This window comes from Camellia sinensis, chromosome 11, assembly GCF_055761805.1.
Source record: "Camellia sinensis isolate YWXY chromosome 11, ASM5576180v1, whole genome shotgun sequence".
Classification (NCBI taxonomy): Eukaryota; Viridiplantae; Streptophyta; class Magnoliopsida; order Ericales; family Theaceae; genus Camellia; species Camellia sinensis.
The window spans coordinates 10,360,113-10,382,157 of NC_138971.1; the positions used below are offsets into that span (position 1 = coordinate 10,360,113).

Genomic DNA, 22,045 nt, shown 5'->3' on the forward strand with positions numbered 1-22,045 from the left:
ATTGCTGAAAATGCTCTTTCCACTGTTGCAGTCGCAACTGGTAAAATCAACGCCAATTTCACAAGCAAATAGACTAATGGATATACAATATCTTTCTTTGTCTCTACCAACTTTCTAGTAAGGTCACCAATTCCTTTGAGTTCGGAAAATTTATTGCTAGAGCGCATGTCAACAATGTAGTTTTGAAGTTGATTATCAAGTGCCATGAGATCTACCGCAGAAAAATCAGATGGATAGAATTCAGCAAGATAGATTAACTTTTGCTTATCAAAAGCACAAGATGAATTATTGGGGTTCAAGCATGCCACGCATAGAAGCAACTTTGTACTTGCCTCTGTAAACCGGTTTTTAAGCTCTTGAAGTTGCATATCTATAACAGTGTAGAAGATCTCAACACGGTAGTGGTATAAATTTGTGATTTCAGGAGCTTTGCGGCGTAACCTCCCACGAGCTACAAATCTATCATCAATGTTAGGGATAGGAATATCATGTTCGCCGCAAAATAAGTACACTTCTTCCAATAGGGATTCCCATTCATCATCTCTCATCATTTGCAATCATTGCTTAGACACTTTAACTAATGTCATTGCATTTACAATATCTTGATCTTTTCTTTGTAGTGCTAATGACAACTCATGTGTGATCCCTAATATATTTTTCATCAAGTGTAAAGTGAAGACAAATTCAAAAGATTGTATTGAATCCATAAGAGAACGAGCTTCAACTCTTCGCTCGGCGTGTAAACCATCCTCTTTAACAACCTCAAGCACATCAATAACAGATGGGAACATCAAAATCAAGTTTATAATTGTTCCATAATGTGATCCCCAACGTGTATCACCAGCCCTTTTAAGATTAGTTTCTTGATTCAAACCTTGCCCACTTAAGAGTTCACCATTGTTCAATGCTTCAGCAACTTTAGTAGCTTGTGCCTCACGAAGAATATCCCGTCTCTTACAAGACCCTCCAACAACATTCACCAAATTGGAAACCAAGCAAAAAACTTCAGCAACATCAATGTGATTTTTAGCAACAGCAATAAGAGTCAACTGAAGTTGATGAGCAAAACAATGAACATAATACGCTGATTTATTCTCCCTCAGAATTAAAGTTTTAAGACCATTGAATGCACCTTGCATATTAGAAGCTCCATCATAACCTTGCCCACGTATTCTTGCTAAGCTCAATCCATGCCTAGAAAACAAAGACTCAATTGCCGCCTTAAGTGATAAAGCTGCGGTATCTGCTACATGTACAATACCAAGAAACCGCTCTGTAACAATACCCCTTTTATCTACATAACGCAGAACAACAGCCATTTGTTCTTTGATCAACACATCACGAGATTCATCGACTAATATTGAAAAATACTCATTGCCAAGATCCTGGATGATAGCATTGGTAGTTTCACTTGCTGCAGCATTGGCAATATCTTTTTGAATATTAGGATGACATAACTTGTTATTTTTTGGAGTATTCTTCAACACAACTTCATTGATAGATTCAATGTGATCAGAAATTTCCTTTACTACTTGAATCATTAGATTCATCATGACCACAAAACACTAAACCTTGTCGCAAAAGAAACCTTATGCAATCAACTGATGCATTCAAACGAGTTCGATATTCAATCTTTACTTGTTCAGATTGCTTAGAAAAAGCACTTTCAATGTGTTGCTTTTGTTTCATAAGAGCCTCACACTTCTTCACAGCTTGATTATGAGCACTATTAAGACCCCCAACGTGAATTCATAGCCTTTCTTTCTTGTTCCAAGTTGTGAACCCTCCCGCCACAAAAGTGTCACCACCCGCTTGTTTACCGGTATCAGGTCTAAATAAATAACAACATAAGCAAAATACAGCATCCTTTTCTATGCTATATTCCAACCAATTCTTGTTTTCTTTAAACCAAGCAGGATTAAACCGACGCATGACTCCACTAATGTCTCTTTGAGGAAAATTGTGGTCAAGAGTTTGACAAGGACCCTTTTGTAAATATGCTCTTCTGATTTCATCTTGATTGTTAGGATGATAAGAAGAAATTTTTTGTCGTAGCCCTGGGTCAGATGGAAGATTGTTCACATCTACATGACTTTGCTTAGAATAAGTTTCTTCTGTAGGAGATGAATCTTCTGCTACTGTTGATTTTCTTTTAAGAAATTTGTCCATAGCGGTAAAACTAATTGGCAAATAAAAATAAAGAAAAACATTGTAAAACATACCACCAAATCAACCACTCATAAATCAATTACAGTGCAACGTAACATCTCTAACAAAGCATACCAAGCATTGAAGCATCATATGCATAATAATACATTTTCAAATTATAAACAAATAGTGAGCCAAAAAACAAAACTAAAGGGGAAAAAAAAAACCCTAATTTTTAGCCCCAATATAAGGGGGAAGTTAAACAATATTGATGTTTTAACAAAACATATACAAACAAAATATACATAATACATTTACAAACAAGACAATTATTGAACAAAAAAAAAGCCCTAATTTTTACCCCAAAAATTGTTTCTATCCAAAATACTATAAAATGGAGAAATGATTTTACAAAATTTACCTAATAACTGAGTAGAGTAGTTGATGTCGTTGTTGGAAAATATTGATGATGAAAACAGAGAGATGTGGAGAGTGATGAAGAATGAGAGAGAGCTTGGAGTTTCTCTAAGCCATCTGCCGCCTTGCCTGAAGCTTGAAATGAAAAGAGATGGCATTGGCAAGGATAGTCTGGCTTCCAATGCAAGATACAAACAACCACTTTACAAATAAAATATATTAAACAAAAAGTAAACAAAAGATTGATGCACCTTGACGTCAGGTCTCCAATTTCCAAAGCAAGAATACAAACTATCACTTTACAAATAAAATATTTTAAACAAAAAGTAGACCCAAAAAAAAAATATGACTTTACAAATAAAATATTTTAAACAAAAAATAGGTAAAAGTTAAAAAAGTGAACTTTTTTCATTGGTGGGTTCAAAAGAGTAGGACTTAAAATTATGGGTTCAAAATTGTATTTTAGTGGGTTCAATTACTAATTTTTTTCCTAAAACCTAATATTTATATAATAAATAGATAAAAAAATTCAACCAGGGGGTTCGGGTGACACCACTGACCAAGCCTTGGAGCCGCCCCTGTATATCTTGGAACTCTGTCATATATGCTGTTTTCTCTTGTCATTGTTTTTGTTTCTTTTTAAGACCAATAAAGAACTTAGTCCTAATCATTTGATCGAGTATTATATTAAAATCTATTTTTTCACCAGTGTTTAGAATCTTTCACTATATAGTCAAAATAGGCTCTAATGTTGGAAATAAGGCCTAACTTTGATTGTGCAAATCCAGTATGTAGAGAAACTGCTAGTCAATAAAGCAGCAAATCTATCTAGCATTCCTTCTCAAGCTGCCTACATCTGGGAAGCTGTTAGGACTGATAACTTGAGGGAAGTGTATCGCCTAATTGTGACATCAAGTGAAAATATTATCAACACTACTTATGATGAAGTGTTTGATGTCAATTTGTATCACCATGTTGATGAAGAAGATCCTCAAATAGGCTTCCATGCAGTGCAAAAGAAACAAAATGATCCAGTGGTCTGTCAGAAAATTAAGGATTCTGCCAAGCCTGAAAATTGTCTTCAAGGATGTTCATTATTGCATCTAGCATGTCATCGTGGCAATCCAGTGATGCTTGAGCTGTTGCTGCAGTTTGGTGCGGATATGAACAGGTGTGACTACCATGGAAGAACTCCGTTGCATCATTGCATTGCCAAAAGAAACAACCAATTGGCCAAGTTTCTACTTAAAAGGTAATATCTTTCATCAGTGAAGCCCCATTTATGTGGAACATAAAACTGTCTGTTTTCTTGGTGAAGGACAGATCTGATTAGTTATTATATCCATTGTACTACCAAAAACATCTCCCAGCTTAAATGACAGGTGATATGATCCTTGTGTTTTTTTTCCTCACACTTTTTGGGATACAAAAATTGTTTGCATCGAATAGACCAAAAATACAAAAATAAAAATAAATAAGAAAAAAAATAAAGAAACAAAGAACAAAGAAAAGGTGGCTTTGATTTTTTATGATGACCCTTTGCTTTTCATGGTTGGGATCATCCTTGGGCAAACACTGATGATAGCAGTCCCAAGCCTAGTGATCAAAAAATAGAAATTAGATACCTCTCAAAATAGTGTACCATGGATACCTCACTTTGTTAATGTCCACTAAACCAACAAAAGAGCCTTGAAACATTAATAATTTGCTAATTGATAGTAAATTGATGACTCAGGGGTTTTCATGTTATAGTTGGTGTAAAGTCTGGTTTATAACTGTTGGCTATTGGATTCTTTTTGTGGACATTATATATATTTGCACTGGTAGTTTGGTTAAGGATCAAATTTTTAGACTTTTTTTCGTTTAGTTTTCAAATAAAAAACCCTGGGTTAACAGGTGATGCCTTCTAGAAAGAAAAATTGCCACATGGATCTTCTGTTTCTGCATCACATGTTTAAAGTTTTAGCAAGGGTGTTTTGGTGGGAACAGTGAGGTCCGCATCATCTATATATTACAAGGCTACTGTTGGTACTGTAGACAGTTTGCCACACCTCCCAACTCTTGGTGTAAAGATGTTTGCCATTTTTTCTGTTCTCTTATAATCCTAATCCTTTTGGATCTTAGAATGCCTATTTATAGTTGAATTGGCAGTATTTGTCTATGGAGTCTTGTGAAATGTTTATTGTTCAAGTAGTTGTACAACATTTTCAAATCTCATTCTTAGTGGTGTTCATAGAAGTTGTTTTGGTAAATTTTGAAGAAATATTATACATCTCTCATGAAATTCCATCCGTGTCATACAATTGGGTCATTAAAAGTTAAGGTTGTCTCCATTTAAATGCCTTTGGTATTTAGCAGATCAACTCTTGAAAGATCCCTCACTGCATACTTTCTATTTTTCTGTCTCTATCCAATTGCCCTTGTGATATTTAATTGTTTTGGTGTCTGTTTGATATTCTTAAGGAGATTCTATTTAATTACCAAAAAAAAAAAAACCAGAGTATGGCCCTTGTAACATAACAAATTCTGAATTTTTAATTTTGTAAAATCATTAAGTAAAATCAATGGAAAATTTGTGTTTTAGTCATTAAACTAAACGTTGGTGTACATAAAATGTCTAAAATATCATTTTTCATTGAGTTTAATGACTAAAACACTATTTTTTTCGTTGATTTTACTTAATGAAATTAGGCAAATGGTTTAGATTAAAAACAAATCAAAAGATTAAGACTTAAATTGACAAAATTAAAAACTCAAGGTTTATTTTGTTATGAGAGCTATACTCAGTTTTTTTTTTGTAATTACCCCTAAATTTTATTAAGGTGTTTCCCTTTCAAATATTTTGCACATTACGCGGTGCTTTTTTTTCTCTTGGTTGTGACTATTGTTTGGAAGTTGTATATGTTAGATTTTGGGTGTTTGACCCCTACCTTCATATTCTCCTTCATAATGTTTTGATTCTTATGTTACGAACCTATGGCTGCATTAGTAGGGACTAGGTACCTGTTCCTTTCCTTCTTTGACATTTTTTTTCATGCCCTAACATGGATATTATTCAGAGGCGCACGTCCATCAATTAAAGATGGTGGGGGCCTAAGTGTGCTCGAAAGGGTTATGGAGATGGGAGCAATAACAGACGAGGAGCTCTTCCTCTTGCTTGCTGAGTGCAAGTAGAAGAGATAAGAACTGCTCGAGTGTGTAAGTCTATTCGATTCACTCATTCCTAATAATTTTAGCCACCCTTTTCATTTGGATGTTTTCATTTATGGAACTTGATATTTCTCTATGATGACCTCTTTTTTTATTGCCCGTGATATCATGAGCTTAAAACATTCGTGTTATTGATGACTACTGGTTTAATATTTCTTGCCTTTGTTTTTCATGTTTTGTATGGCTTGTACTTTCTTCTGATATAACAATTGTGGTACTTCAGTCATCCCTATACAAAAATAAATAAATAAAATGATAGTTTTTTACAAATTTTTAGGGGGTTGCCAGATTAAATTTGGGGGGCCATTACACGGGGTAGGAAAAAAAATTACAAATAGCACATAAAAGTTTGCAAAACATTGGTGGGGCAATCTAAAAAATTAAATGTTCTTCTTTGCCTTTATAATTTTCTTGTACACTTAATTTATTTTTATTTTTTTTTTATTTCCAGATGTTATCATACGGTGCCTTTATGATGTCATTTTTAGGCCAAGTTTGGGAAGACTAAATAAGTGCACTTTTTGTCTTTTTGGACTAAAAAATTGAGGTTGAAAATATGGATGTTTGGGTTAACTTTTTGACTTTTTATTGGAAAATGTGTAATAAAAAATTGTAAAAATTGATTTGTAGGGAAAAATTTGAATTGGGAGTTGTGCAGCCGTAATTGTTGACTTTTGGTGAATAGTGTTAACTTTTTAACTTTTTGAGTAACTTTTTGGCTTTTTGGCTTTTTTGGAACATCCCAAACTTAGCCTTAGTATGATTTGCAGTTGAGCTTTTCACCTCCCGTCTTTCGTTTGTGTGCTGCGCATTGGAGCGAACTGCAAAGATGTGCATCAAAATTCATTCTATTCCGATCCTCTCAACAAGTAAAGGAAGGTTACGGACTTTAGCCCTACTTCAGAGAGACAATTGTTAAAGTTAGCTCTAATTTCTGTTTTCGTGGTAATGGAAGTCCGACCATGGCTGCAGGAACTCTCTTCTGCTAGCTAAAACGTGTTTTAATTATATAATATATTTACTGTGTTCTTCAAATGACTTCTTTTTTTGTTGGATTTGAATGTTGTGTTTGTGATATTGAAATCTTGATAGTGATGTGGTTCCCAATTGCGCAGCTATGGAAATGGAATGGAAATCCTGATCTGATGGAAATTATATATAGTTGTTTCCAAAAATTATTTTTATTATTTTATTATTATTATTGAACACATGGTGGTGGTTGTGGTTGTGGTTGTGTGGGTGATAAGTTATGCACACATGCAGCATACTACAAATATCATCCACATCATTTTGGCTTTACTGCGTCTGGTTTTTCATATTAGTAGTATTGGAAATTGGTGGATTCAAATTATTCGGTCTATGAAGTCCAAACAATATTGATATATAGCTTATTTTTACGGCTTCACCTACAATTTTTGTATTAGAAATATTAGAGATTTGCGGCATTAGGGTGAAATTTCTCAATTTGGGGTTAAAATTTCTCTGTTTTGTTGAAATTAAGAAATTTCTCCATTTTGAAATTTATGGGTGCATATGCATATATACACGCTCGCGTGTATATAATGTTGAATAGAGGTTCAAGGGCTTTTCTGTCAATTTCTAGTATAGATTTTTGAATTTTTATCATCCATAATGATCTCTTCTTTTACTATTGTGGGTGTTTCTTTTTCAACTCTGTCTTCTGGCGGTGAGCAATGCTCAAGAAGGCAGTGACAAAGTTTGGATAGCGGCGGTAGGAACAATGGCGGGTTTGGGCTTTAGTTTGATCTAGATCTTGTTTTTCTATGAGAAAAATGGAGATTTTTTAGAATTGCAACTAGTTTTTTGATGACTTTTATAGTTTGTAATTTGTGTAGAGCATCTCTCTTTAGGTGATTTTCGGCGAAGTTTCGGTGACTTGCAGTGAATTTTTTTCTACTTTCAAAATGTAGATCTACGCTCCTAGAGTATAGATCTATCATTTTCGAGTGTAGATCTAGGCCTTTTATGTCTGAAATACAAGTTTTGAGAGTTTTCTCCTCTAATTTTGACACAGATTTTTGATATTTCGACACCCACAATGGTTCCCTCCTCTCTACACTATTTTCTCATACCATTGTAAGTGTCCTCTCTTCTCCGACGACAATGGCGGCGGCGTTGGGTAGCAGCAACGGGGATGTTGTCGACAGGGACGGCAGGCTTTTTTCCTGACCACATCTTTGAAAAGATCGGTGGCTTTCCTTGGATCGTAATTGTTTTTTTGGCGGATTCGTTTTTGTTGTTGTTGTTGTTGTTGTTGTTTTTTTTTTTTTTTTTTTTTTCTTTTATAGTTTGGTTGGGATGACCCTTTGGTCTTATTTCTGTACTCTTGATGCCTTATCAATATATTGTTTTTATGTCCTCAAAAAAAAAAAAAAAAAAAATTGTGTGAGCACCTAATTTGGTCCTTTGACGTTTTGTTATTTTTCTTCTTGTTTTGTGTAATGTTTACTTTTTCAATATAGTTGTACTATAATTTTTCTTTAAAAAAAAAAAGAAAAAAGAAACTTACTAGATTAAATTCGAATTCTTTTAAAATTGTCAAATGACTCAAAATGAGACTTGGCATCAAATTCTATTTAGAAAGTGTGAAAAAGGTCTTTCAGCATGAATGAAAAATGAAGCTAGTTACCAAGGCCTTGTTTGTTGACATTTTTATTTTTATTTTTGTTTTTGTTTTTGTTTTTGCTTTTGCTTTTGCTTTTACTTTCATGTTTTATATAAACTGAAAAACAAAAACGTGATTGGTAAACATTCATTTATACACTCATTTCTACAGCCCCATTTGGTGTAGTTGTGAGAATGTGATTCTAGATTATGATTATAACTTTAAATATAAATTGCTAACATGTTTGGTGTAAGTATGAGATTATAGATTTAATTAGTAGAGTAGTGTTTGGTTAAATAAGCTGTAAACTAATCTTTTGTTGTGTAATGTCCTTTTTGTCCTTATAAGATATAAAATTTGTGATTTTATTTACAATACTTTTTTTTTCTCCCTTTTTCTGCATTTTATTTTATTTTATTTTCTTTTCTTTTTCCCCTTGTTTTCTTTTCTCTCTTCTTTCTTTTTCTTTTCTCTTCTGTCTTTTTTTTTTTCTACTCTTCTTTTCTCTTATGTCTTTGTTAATTTTGTGTAATTTATTAATTCATTATAATTAATATCAATTAATATTCATGTATTTATATTAATGTTGTGATTTTATTAATACCAATTAGCAACAATTGTTAATTTTCCATTTTCTTCAATTTTAATTTTAAAAAAATTGTGATTCTTTTTTATTAATTTTTTTTACATTAGAATACCAATTAATAATATAAAATTTGGTTTCTTTTTAAGGGATTTTTATTGATAAGTCCAATTTAGAAGTGTTTTAACCCAAGAAGTCCATGAAGTAATTTTTTAACCCATTTAGTCCCATGTATGTATAGTTTTATTCCATAAAGTCCATTTTCTTGATTTACACTATTTTCTTGGACACTTATGCCCTTATATTTAATTTTGATACCCTTATAAATATTTTTTGAACGATTAGCAATTTAATGATGTGAACATTCATATTTTAAAATTCACATTGGTAGGAATGTAAAATTGGCCCGTGGGCGGCCCGAAACCCGGCCGCGAGCCGGGGCGGGCCCGGCCCGTTGACAGTGTGAATATTCACATTGACATATTAACATTCACATTAATAGAAGTGTAAAATTGACCCCCGTCCCGTGGCGGTTCGAAACCCGCCCGCGACCCATGGCCGGCCCGGGGCGGTTCCGGTCCGGCCTGTCGACAATGTGAATATTCACATTGACATGTTAACATTCACATTGATAAGAGCATAAAATTGAGCCGCGGCCCATGGGCGGCCAAAAGCCCGCCCACGGCCCGGGGCGGGCCCGGCCGGCCCGTTGACAATGTAAATATTCACATTGACATGTTAGCATTCACATTGATAGGAGTATAAAATTAGCCCGCGCCTCGTGGCTGCCCAAAACTCGCCCACGGCTCGTGGGCGAGCCCGGCCCGGCCTGTTGACAATGTGAATGTTCACATTAACATGTTAACATTCACATTGATAAGAGTATAAAACTGGACAGCAGCCCAGGGCGGGCCCGACCCGGTCCGGCCCAGCCCGTTGACAATGTGAATATTCACATTGACATGTTAACATTCACATTAATAGGAGTGTAAAATTGGCCCCCGTCCCGTGACGACGCGAAACTCGCCCGCGGCCCATTGGCGGCCCGGGGCGGGCCCGGTCCGGCCCATTGACAATGTGAATATTCACATTGACATGTTAACATTCACATTGATAAGAGTATAAAATTGGGCCGCGGCCCATGGGCGGCCAAAAGCCCGCCAGCGGCCCGGGGCGGGCCCAGCCCGTTGACAATGTGAATATTCACATTGATATGTTAACATTCACATTGATAGGAGTGTAAAATTAGCCCGCACCTCATGGCTGCCCGAAATCCGCCCACGGGCCGTGGGCGGGCCCGGCCCTGCCAGTTGATAATGTAAATGTTCACATTGACATGTTAACATTCACATTGATAAGAGTATAAAACTGGACAGTAGTCCAGGGCGGGCCGACCCGGCCCGGTCCGTTGACAATGTGAATATTCACATTGACATGTTAACATTCACATTAATAGGAGTGTAAAATTGGCCCCCGTCCCGTGGTGGCGCAAAACCCGGCCGCGGCCTGGGGCGGGCCCGGTCCGGCCCATTGACAATGTGAATATTCACATTGACATGATAGCATTCACATTGATAAGAGTATAAAATTGGTCCGCGGCCCATGGACGGCCAAAAGCCCGCCCGCTGCCCGGAGCGGGCCCGGCCCGGCCTGTTGACAATGTGAATATTCACATTGACATGTTAACATTCATATTGATAAGAGTGTAAAATTGGCCCGCAGCCCGTGGGCGGCCCGAAGCCTGACCGCAGCCCGAGGCGGGCTTGGCCCGACTCGTGACAATGTGAATATTCATATTGACATGTTAACATGCACATTGATAGGAGTGTAAAATTAGCCCGCGCCCCGTGGCTGCCCGAAACCCACCCACGGCCCGTGGGTGGCCCGGGGCGGGCCCGGCCCGGCCTGTTGACAATGTGAATATTCACATTGTAAACGGGCCGGCCAGGGCCCGCCCTGGGCGGCGGGCTGGTTTCGGGCCGCCCACGGGCCGCAGGCCAATTTTACACTCCTATCAATGTGAATGTTAACTTGTCAATGTGAATATTCATATTATCAACAGGCCGAGCCGGGCCTATTTTTTTGGCCTGTGGGCCAGCCTGGCCCGACTCGAATTTTTCCGGGCACCCACGAGGATCGACATGAGCCGGGCCCCTACACATTGACGATATGAACATTTACGTTGACGGTGTGAACATTCACATTAAGGGTATTTTGGTAATTATGTCACCCATAGGACTTATTGAAATATAAGAAAATAATGTGAACTAAATGGAACATAAGTAGATGAAAAGGGTATTTTGGTCTTCTTATCTCAAATTGGACCTAATGGAATAGTCAAAAAGAATATGGGTTTGATGGAATAAAGCTCTTAGAAAATGGATTTATCAAAAAAGTTCCCTTTTTTTAATTTATTGATTCATTACAAATATACCAATTTTATTAATTTATCAAATTTTTTTTAACAAACCCTAGCTACCGCTGTCGGTGGCTAGGGTTCACATCGCAGATCATGATCGCGATGGCAATGGGATGAGGATCGCGATGGTTTGGAGATCGCGGATGCGATGGTGAGCTCTGGTTCATCACCATCAGGCTATCTCGCAACGTCGACAACAGCACGAAAAGTCGATCATCACGTCGTTGATGGCGGTAGTTAGGGTTAGGGTTGTCAATCGCGATGCTAGGGCTTTGCCCCTCTAGTTCGTGAGGGAAAAAGAGAGAGATAAAAAGAGAACAACTTGAAATCCTAGCCAGAAATCGCAGACACGACACAACGCCAGAGATAGAGAGTGCTCTAGTTCACTGGAAAAGAGAGCTTTTGTTCATTATCAATCGCGATGGGAGATGGGGGGACGACGACGAAGGAGATGAACAGAGAGAGGAGAGGGTTTCTTGATCATAAACGAAGATAGGAGAGCCTCATCGGAAATCGCCGATCACCTGCCGAAAATCGCCCCTCTCTCTCTGAGTCTCAGTGAACAGTAAAGGGAAGATTAGGGTTAAATATATATATATATATATATATAGGTATAAGAGTAAATACCTTCAAATGCTAAGGATATTTAAGTAATTTCGAAGCCCCCTCCGCATAATCTACTTGCAGAAGCGGCTGGGAGCTGCTTCTGATTTTCAAACAAATATGCCTCAAAAAAAAAAAACTATAGAAGTTGAAGTTATTGCCTTTAAGCTCAATCAAACCGTCTGTTATAACTTTTAAAAAGTCAGAAGCTATAATCTGTTCAAAATAAATCAAACCAAATAGCCCTACATCCTATAAATGAAATAAAAAAAGGAATTATGTGTGAGTAGCACACTCACCTACACATCGGCCTTATTTGGTCGAATAACTAAAAGTTTATAATCTAAAAGTAGAAGTTAAAAATAAATTTTTCTTAATTTTTAAATAATTAAAATTTTTCAACTTATTTAAATTATTTTTGTCTAATAAATTATAAATAGAAGTTGTACCAAATAGTCTGAAATAGATTCTCAAATTAAAATAAGATAGAATTTTCTCTTAAAAATTGTAACAAACATTGTATAAGAGTGAAGCATTTATGTGTGATGGATTGCTCATTCTCTCTCAAATGTGGTGCCTCCATGATAAATGTGATATTATTTATTTATTTATTTATTTTTTGTGGAAATCTCTTAAGCTTTTTTTGGTTGAAATATCAATTATAAAATAAAAAATAAAAAACCTAATTTGATAGAATAATTAATTTTAATTGATAATTGATGGCCGAATAATTAATTTAAATTCAAGTTGAAGGGTGCGTTAGGCATTGAATTTAAGAATTAATTATATGTGATGACAATGACACAAAAAAATTGTCGGTGCTAAAAAAGTTATTTGAAAGTCGTCGGCGTTTGGTGAACGATGTTGGTAGAAGTCAACGGCAATAGTTGGTAGAAGTTAGTTGAACAAGTAGTTGATATTGAACAAATATGTGAATGGATAGGTGACACATATACAAATAAAGCGAGACATTTCAACAAATAGTTGTATACGTGTACATATAATGAGACTTCTGAACAGATGATTGGACATTTCCACTAATAATTGTACAGATGCATATACAAATAATTGGATAGATATTTCAACAGATAAACAATAAACTTTTAACAAATAGTTATGCTATTTTGAATAGCCCAACAAAAATTTAGGCACAAGCCCGTGAGGGGTGGGTTCAGTGGTTAAGGATCGACCCAAAAACACTTTTATCCGAATTTTATATTCCATTGGCTCCCTTATACGTTGCTTCAAGCAATATTTTAGCTTAGGTTGCAGACTTGCGGAGCCTTCACAACCTTTTTTTTATTTTGCACAAAAAAAAAAAATATATATATGATTAAAATATAAATTATCCCATGTAGTTCTAAAAATTATATTTCATCCTCTTAAATTTCTAATTTCATAACAAATCGTCAATCTTACTAATAAATTATCAAATTAATTAACAATTTTTAATATGTTAGAAATATGTTTCAATTAACAATTTAAGTAATTTTATTATTTTATAGGAGAATAATTATAAATTTTATTTTTTTAATTAATTTTGTTAAATAAATTTTTTCAACAAAGAAATATTTATAATCTTTTAAACTATAAAAGATAATTTATACTTTAAATAAACCTCACAATGTTTATATATAATTTACCCAAAAAAATATTTCTACGGGATTTTCTTGTTGTTCTGACATGGTTGTATAGTGATCATATATGCCTAATTTATTTAAGTTATACTTGTATTATGTTAATTTTTAAACTTGGCTTTGATACCATATAAGGTGCTCACTAAAGGTCAAGGCTAGCACGTCTGTCAACGACTTACGGGCATCAAACGGTCAACCGCACTCACTGCTAAACGACCTAATCCCTACGCGACTTGGGTGACGTCCCACTAACCCTAAACCATTAATTAACCTACACAAGCACAAACCCAAGAATAAATACCATCATAATACATGTAAAAAGGAAATAAATTATAACATATATGATCCCATTACCTTACTGTTGAGGTGGTGGAGGCCTCCTGGCCGCCCACGCACAGATCTGTTCGTTGATCAGCACCTGCAATTCTGCTATCCGCTGGTCACACTCAGCTAGTCGTTTGGCTATGTACTGTTGTGTGTAGAAATCTACTGGTGTATTAAGGTAGTAATTTTTCTGGTGTTGCCAAAACTTTAAATATGTTAATAATTGTTCTAAGGCATTAACAGAGGGCATACATTAAAAAAACACATTTTATTGAAGAAGTACAAATATTTTACACAGAGGGAGGTTGGAAGAGATATTACAAACGAGGGAGAGAGATTACAAAAGAAGACGTTAAAACTAATTCTAAGCCTGCTCTCAACAAGGGTGAGAAGATCCCTTTTATAGAACAAAGAAGATAAAACCAAACTGACAGGTGGAAAGCTTCAAGAGGACCGACAGATTTCCGCCTTATCTTCTTATCTTCATCTTTTTCGGTGCGGGGAGCATTATTATTATTCTCCTTTTACTGTAGAATTTTTGACTGGAACGAATCTTTGCTTTTTCAAAAGCTTTTTGTCTGTTATGCCGACGCTTACTCAGCAGGGCCCTTGCCTTTACTGTTTTTATCTTTGGACATCTTATCTGCAATTATGGCTGTTAAAGAATCCCAAAAATCTCCAAGGTGGGGTTCATCTTCTGGATCCTGCGATTCTCCAGCAAGCACATGTTCGGCTGGATCGCTTTCGGGTTCTGATGGAGTCTGACTGGTTCCTGACCTCATAGAGACGTCATCTTCATGGCCAACAGATTGCAGAAATTGATCCTTGAGATAATCCATGCTTTTGACGATCAATTCACTATCTGACAGCTGTGGATACTTCTGTTTTAATTCCTTCTGGATTTGCAGAAAAGGATTAGTAACTGGAGAAGGAGCCGAAAGGGCTGGCTGCTTTACTGAATCCCAACAAGCTTGGATATGCTGATGAATTTTCTGAAGAAGATCTTTAATATCCATCTTATCCCACCATTTGACGAAAAAGATTCTTTTTAGTCTAGGGACTTTATTCTGATAATCGCAAGCGAAGTCCCACTTCCATATCCAGGGGATGCTAAAACGGATACTGAAGTGAACTACAGATTTACTGATGGATAAGTCTCTGTTTTTATTTAAAAATGAATATGCACGGGAATAAGCCACATGCCATTCATTGTATGCTGTTTGAACATTATCTGGTAAAATTTCTAAAGCAAGACCAAATTTATCCCACCAAACGAGGAACCAATTTGGGACATCGTTTTTAAGGACATCAGGTAAAACACGGATAAACCAAGAGTGATTCTTGATTGGATTCTGATAATAAAAAACCTGGGTAAACGCATCAATGTAATCCCAGTAGGTGTACTTAGTCTGTTTGTTCCGGAGATCAAGATCCCGGGTGGTATGCGGATGAATGCCCCAAGTAGATATGGCATAGTATGACGGATAACAATTTTACTATACTGGATAGGGCTAGCAGATTTGTTGATATCATGCAGGGTATGCTTGATTTCAACAGCCCCAGTTTCTGTTAACATCTGCTCATAGATGTACCTGTACTAGTCGAAATGAGGGGGAGACTGCTGGGTAGTAAGATAACGGCGTTTGATCTCCCATGGATCGGACATCCATTGCTCATCGGCAGATTCGATCCAGAGGACTGTTTCCTCTGTAAGACTGTTAGGCGTATACGGATCTTCCGGTCTAAGGAGAACATCCTTAGCCGAGGGAGTACTGGTTTGTCCTCGTAGAGGAGGAAATTCTGATGGATCATAGCGAGAGTTATTACCCCGGCCACGACCACGCCCACGCTGGCCTTTACTGGTCATTTACTGATTTCTGTAAATATTCACGGGTAAGAAAATCAGGCAAAGAGTTAGTTTCTCCTTTAATATATTCAATATCAAAATCAAAATTGGATAAATAACTTTGCCAGGTTAAAAATATCTGTTTAGAAGCAAGATTTTTAACATCCTGTTTAAATATCTGTTTAGCAGCAGAGCAATCAACTCTGATGAGAAAATGCTGGTTTAATAAATCATCCTGAAATTTAATAACACATTTTACAATGGCTAAACATTCCTGTTTAATAGTCGGATAATTTAAAGCAGCTTGATTCCAATGTCCAGAATGAAAACGTAATAGTTCTTCTTTCTGGGTTTTGGGATTAAACTGTTTTAAAATATCACCAAAACCTTCATTGGAAGCATCAGTTTCAACAATTTTCTTCCAATTGGGGTTTGGTAACTGTAAACATGGTAACTGTTGGACTTTAGGCTTTATACGTTGTACTGCTAAAGTATGTTCTGGAGACCATGGTGGAGGATTCTTCCTTAACCTGGTATATAAAATGTTAGCATCGGCAGATAAATTATGATAATAATCTCGAACATAATTGAGACTGCCTAAAAATCTCTGTAATTGAGTTTTATCTTTAATTTCATCAGGAAATTTAGAAGCAAACTCCATGCTACGGTTAATAGGTATAATACTACCATTGGAAATATTATGACTTAAATATCTGATAGTTGTTTGAAATAACTGCATTTTTGGGGCAGAAATAACTAAACCATTTCTGATAATAACATTCTTAAAGATATTAAGATGTTTAACTTGCTGGTCAATTGATGAAGAAAAAATTAAAACATCATCAATATATGAAAGAGTAAATTCGGTATAGGGATTAAAAATATCATTCATGATATGTTGGAATTCTGATGGGGCATTTTTTAAACCAAATGGCATGACATTCCATTCATAATGCCCAAAGGTTACAGTAAAAGCGGTTTTGTACCGATCCTGTTCAGCAATTTCAATTTGCCAATATCCTGATTTAAGGTCAAATTTAGAGAAAATAATTGCATCCTGTAATCGATCCAAAAGATCTTTTTTGTTCGGAATAGGATAACGAATCCATTTTAATTTGTCATTTAACGGTTTATAATTGATTACAAGGCGGGGAATGCCTCTTTCAATTTCAGCATTTTTATTAACATAAAAAGTGGTACAACTCCACAGAGAGTGACTAGGTCGGATTAGTTTCTTATCTAAAAGATTTTGAATTTCTGTTTTACATAATTCTATATATTCCTTTTTCATCTGACTAGGGCGAGCTCGGGTTGGAATATATTTTTCATCAAAATCCGGTTCATAGGGTAATGTGACAGTATACTTTTTGCGATTCCAAAAAGCATTGGGAACATTACCACATACTTTTGTTTGAAATTCTGACTCAATTAATTTAATTTTCTGTTGGAAAGATGGTTGTTGTAACCTCTGTTCTGTTGTAAGAAAATGAACTTCTCGTTGTAACAAATTTATCTGATTTTGTTTACAAATAACTAGATCCTTAATTTGATCTAATTCTTTTGTATACGGTTGTGTGATAAATTAAAAAATAACTGATTTTCCTTGCAATTGAGAATAAATTCCTGTTTGGTCTATTTTCTGGATAGGCATCAAAAGACACAAAAATGGAGTGCCTAAAATGATATTTGTAGCAAGATTTTTGACTAAAACAAAAGACGTTGGAAGACATAAATCTTGGTTACAAATATATGCTTCTGGAACCTTATATCTGATTTGGAGAGAATTACCACTTGCACTGGTTAGACTCTGAGTAGTCTTTTCAAAATACCTGGTTGAAACTATACCTTCTTGGATACAGTTCATATCTGCACCACTATTGACTAAAGCAATAGCATCTTTAATCAAAAAATCAGGTTTTATTAAAAATGAAATTTTAATATACCATTTCTAAAAGGTTACTTGGTTTACAAGTAATAAATACGGAGTAGAAGATTCAGGTTGAGTTTGAGGTTCAGATTTTTGTTCATCAATTTGGATGGTACTTGCTTTCTGGTGTTTTATCTGTTGGCGAAGATTTTTAATATCTTGAGTATTTGCTTCACTAGCAGTTTGCAAATGTTTTACTTCTGTTTTTAAAATATTAATTTCCATTTTTAAATCCTGGAGGGATGTTGGTTGTTCTAAGAGAGGTTTTGTTTGAATTCTGTTTATTACATTCTTAAGGTTGTAAGCATAGTCTGGTATAGGAGGAGTTTCCTGTATTGTCTGTTGGTGTTCGTAACACATTTTTAAATATTTTATTTTAATCTCCGGGTCTTGGATTTGGTCTGCAACAACAAGCATATCCTTTTGGGTATCTGTTAAAACATTAATACTGCTGGGTTCACCTAAGTGTAAACCATTCATTTCAACTATAGATTTCCAATGATTAATTTCTGATATATGTTCCTGATTAGTACTACAGGGACAAGATTCTTCTGGTTCTTCTTCACTGGTTGAAGTAGAATATAACTGATGGATCTCTTCTTCAAAAGGGGTTTCTTCTTCAGATGAATTTTCTTCTGCTTCAAGGGCTTGAATTATCTGTTCTTTAATGCCTAAATCAAGATTTAATTCATTAACCTTAGATTTGGCTTTGGATTTGCATCTATTAGCATAATGTCCTGTTTGGCCACATTTATAGCATTTGACTTCAGATTTATTTTTAGTTTTACGTTTAGATTTACTGGTAGATTTCTTTGGATAAAACTTCTTGGTGGTTTGCGGATGGCTAGTCTTATTAGACTTTCTTCGGAAAGGTTTAGAAGATTTCTTTCGAGAAACCTGTTTGGATTTTCCTGGATATTTAATAGCTGGTTCGTAGGCAAATTGGTCACAAAATTCACCTAATTCTTTTCTTCCTGTTAAATTCTGTTGTTTCATTTGGTAATGAAGTTTAAGGTCATTACATAAGGAAAGACCTTCATCGGTAATTATGGAGCATAGTTGTCCATAAGTATACTGTTCGTATGATATTTTTAATCCCTATACCGAATTTACTCTTTCATATATTGATGATGTTTTAATTTTTTCTTCATCAATTGACCAGCAAGTTAAACATCTTAATATCTTTAAGAATGTTATTATCAGAAATGGTTTAGTTATTTCTGCCCCAAAAATGCAGTTATTTCAAACAACTATAAGATATTTAGGTCATAATATTTCCAATGGTAGTATTATACCTATTAACCGTAGCATGGAGTTTGTTTCTAAATTTCCTGATGAAATTAAAGATAAAACTCAATTACAGAGATTTTTAGGCAGTCTCAATTATGTTCGAGATTATTATCATAATTTATCTGCCGATGCTAACATTTTATATACCAGGTTAAGGAAGAATCCTCCACCATGGTCTCCAGAACATACTTTAGCAGTACAACGTATAAAGCCTAAAGTCCAACAGTTACCATGTTTACAGTTACCAAACCCCAATTGGAAGAAAATTGTTGAAACTGATGCTTCCAATGAAGGTTTTGGTGATATTTTAAAACAGTTTAATCCCAAAACCCAGAAAGAAGAACTATTACGTTTTCATTCTGGACATTGGAATCAAGCTGCTTTAAATTATCCGACTATTAAACAGGAATGTTTAGCCATTGTAAAATGTGTTATTAAATTTCAGGATGATTTATTAAACCAGCATTTTCTCATCAGAGTTGATTGCTCTGCCGCTAAAAAGATATTTAAATAGGATGTTAAAAATCTTGCTTCTAAACAGATATTTTTAACCTGGCAGAGTTATTTATTCAATTTTGATTTTGATATTGAATATATTAAAGGAGAAACTAACTCTTTGCATGATTTTCTTACCCGTGAATATTTACAGAAATCAGTAAATGACTAGTAAAGGCCAGCGTGGGCGTAGTCGTGGCCGGGGTAATAACCCTCGCTATGATCCATCAGAATTTCCTCCTCTGCGAGGACGAACCAGTACTCCCTCGGCTAAGGATGTTCTCCTTAGACCGGAAGATCCGTATACGCCTAACAGTCTTACAGAGGAAACAGTCCTCTGGATCGAATCTGTCGATGAGCAATGGATGTCCGATCCATGGGAGATCAAACGCCGTCTCCCCCTCATTTCGACCAGTACAGGTACATCTATGAGCAGATGTTAACAGAGACTGGGGCTGTTGAAATCAAGCATACCCTGCATGATATCAACAAATCTGCTAGCCCTATCCAGTATAGTAAAATTGTTATCCGTCATATTATGCCCATATCTACTTGGGGCATTCATCCGCATACCACCCGGGATCTTGATCTCCGGAACAAACAGACTAAGTACACCTACTGGGATTACATTGATGCGTTTACCCAGGTTTTTTATTATAAGAATCCAATCAAGAATCACTCTTGGTTTATCCGTGTTTTACCTGATGTCCTTAAAAACGATGTCCCAAATTGGTTCCTCGTTTGGTGGGATAAATTTGGTCTTTCTTTAGAAATTTTACCAGATAATGTTCGAACAGCATACAATGAATGGCATGTGGCTTATTCCCGTGCATATTCATTTTTAAATAAAAACAGAGACTTATCCATCAGTAAATCTGTAGTTCACTTCAGTATCCGTTTTAGCATCCCCTGGATATGGAAGTGGGACTTCGCTTGCGATTATCAGAATAAAGTCCCTAGACTAAAAAGAATCTTTTTCGTCAAATGGTGGGATAAGATGGATATTAAAGATCTTCTTCAGAAAATTCATCAGCATACCCAAGCTTGTTGGGATTCAGTCAAGCAGCCAGCCCTTCCGGCTCCTTCTCCAGTTACTAATCCTTTTCTGCAAATCCAGAAGGAATTAAAACAGAAGTATCCACAGCTGTCAGATAGTGAATTGATCGTCAAAAGCATGGATTATCTCAAGGATCAATTTCTGCAATTTGTTGGCCATGAAGATGACGTCTCTATGAGGTCAGGAACTAGTCAGACTCCATTAGAACCCGAAAGCGATCCAGCCGAACATGTGCTTGCTGGAGAATCGCAGGATCCAGAAGATGAACCCCACCTTGGAGATTTTTGGGATTCTTTAACAGCCATAATTGCGGATAAGATGTCCAAAGACAAAAATAGTAAAAGCAAGGGCCCTGCTGAGTAAGCGTTGGCATAACAGACAAAAAGCTTTTGAAAAAGCAAAGATTCGTTCCAGTCAAAAATTCTACAGTAAAAGGAGAATAATAATAATGCTCCCCGCACCGAAAAAGATGAAGATAAGAAGATAAGGCGGAAATCTGTCGGTCATCTTGAAGCTTTCCACCTGTCAGTTTGGTTTTATCTTCTTTGTTCTATAAAAGGGATCTCCTCACCCTTGTTGAGAGAAGGCTTAGAATTAGTTTTAACGTCTTCTTTTGTAATCTCTCTCCCTCGTTTGTAATATCTCTTCCAACCTCCCTCTGTGTAAAATATTTGTACTTCTTCAATAAAATGTTTTTTTAATGTATGCCCTCTGTTAATGCCTTAGAACAATTATTAACATATTTAGAGTTTTGGCAACACCAGAAAAATTACTACCTTAATACACCAGTAGATTTCTACACACAACAGTACATAGCCGAACGACTAGCTGAGTGTGACCAGCGGATAGCAGAATTGCAGGTGCTGATCAACGAACAGATCTGTGCGTGGGCGGCCAGGAGGCCTCCACCACCTCAACAGTAAGGTAATGGGATCATATATGTTATAATTTATTTCCTTTATACATGTATTATGATGGTATTTATTCTTGGGTTTGTGCTTGTGTAGGTTAATTAATGGTTTAGGGTTAGTGAGACGTCACTCAAGTCGCGTAGGGATTAGGTCGTTTAGCAGTGAGTGCGGTTGACCGTTTGATGCCCGTAAGTCGTTGACAGACGTGCTAGCCTTGACCTTTAGTGAGCACCCTATATGGTATCAGAGCCAAGTTTAAAAATTAACATAATACAAGTATAACTTAAATAAATTAGGCATATATGATCACTATACAACCATGTCAGAACAACAAGAAAATCCCGTAGACATACCAGGATCAGAATCAGTAACAACCATAGGAAATACCATTTCCTCCCTAGCCGAAACAGCTGAGTTAGTAGCTTACCAGGAAGTTAAGAAAGTCTTAGATAAATGGACTATCCCATCCGTAGATCCACACACCATTTACAGAAAAGGACGTTTCCAATTTCTGAGTAAAACTATCATCAAGACCTTTGAACATGCGTCTTG

General features: G+C 35.9%; 1 protein-coding gene across 9 annotated transcripts in view; it reads left to right on the forward strand.

Annotated features, from left to right (window-relative positions):
* Positions 1–6,932, forward strand: part of LOC114296327 (ADP-ribosylation factor GTPase-activating protein AGD4) — an 81,657-nt gene extending 74,725 nt beyond the window's left edge. For 3 of the 9 annotated variants that reach the window (XR_014343509.1, XR_014343510.1, XR_014343511.1), the window contains exons 18-21: positions 3,354–3,817; positions 5,625–5,763; positions 6,227–6,263; positions 6,534–6,932. Coding sequence is in view for 6 of the 9 variants with exons in the window: in XM_028240639.2 (XP_028096440.2) it covers positions 3,354–3,817; positions 5,625–5,739 (579 nt within the window). In the remaining 3 variants the exon portion in view is untranslated. The remainder of the gene's footprint in view (positions 1–3,353; positions 3,818–5,624; positions 5,764–6,226; positions 6,264–6,533) is intronic. The other 6 variants (XM_028240639.2, XM_082893573.1, XM_028240636.2 and 3 more) reach the window with 3 other exon arrangements.
* Positions 6,933–22,045: the final 15,113 nt, after the last annotated feature.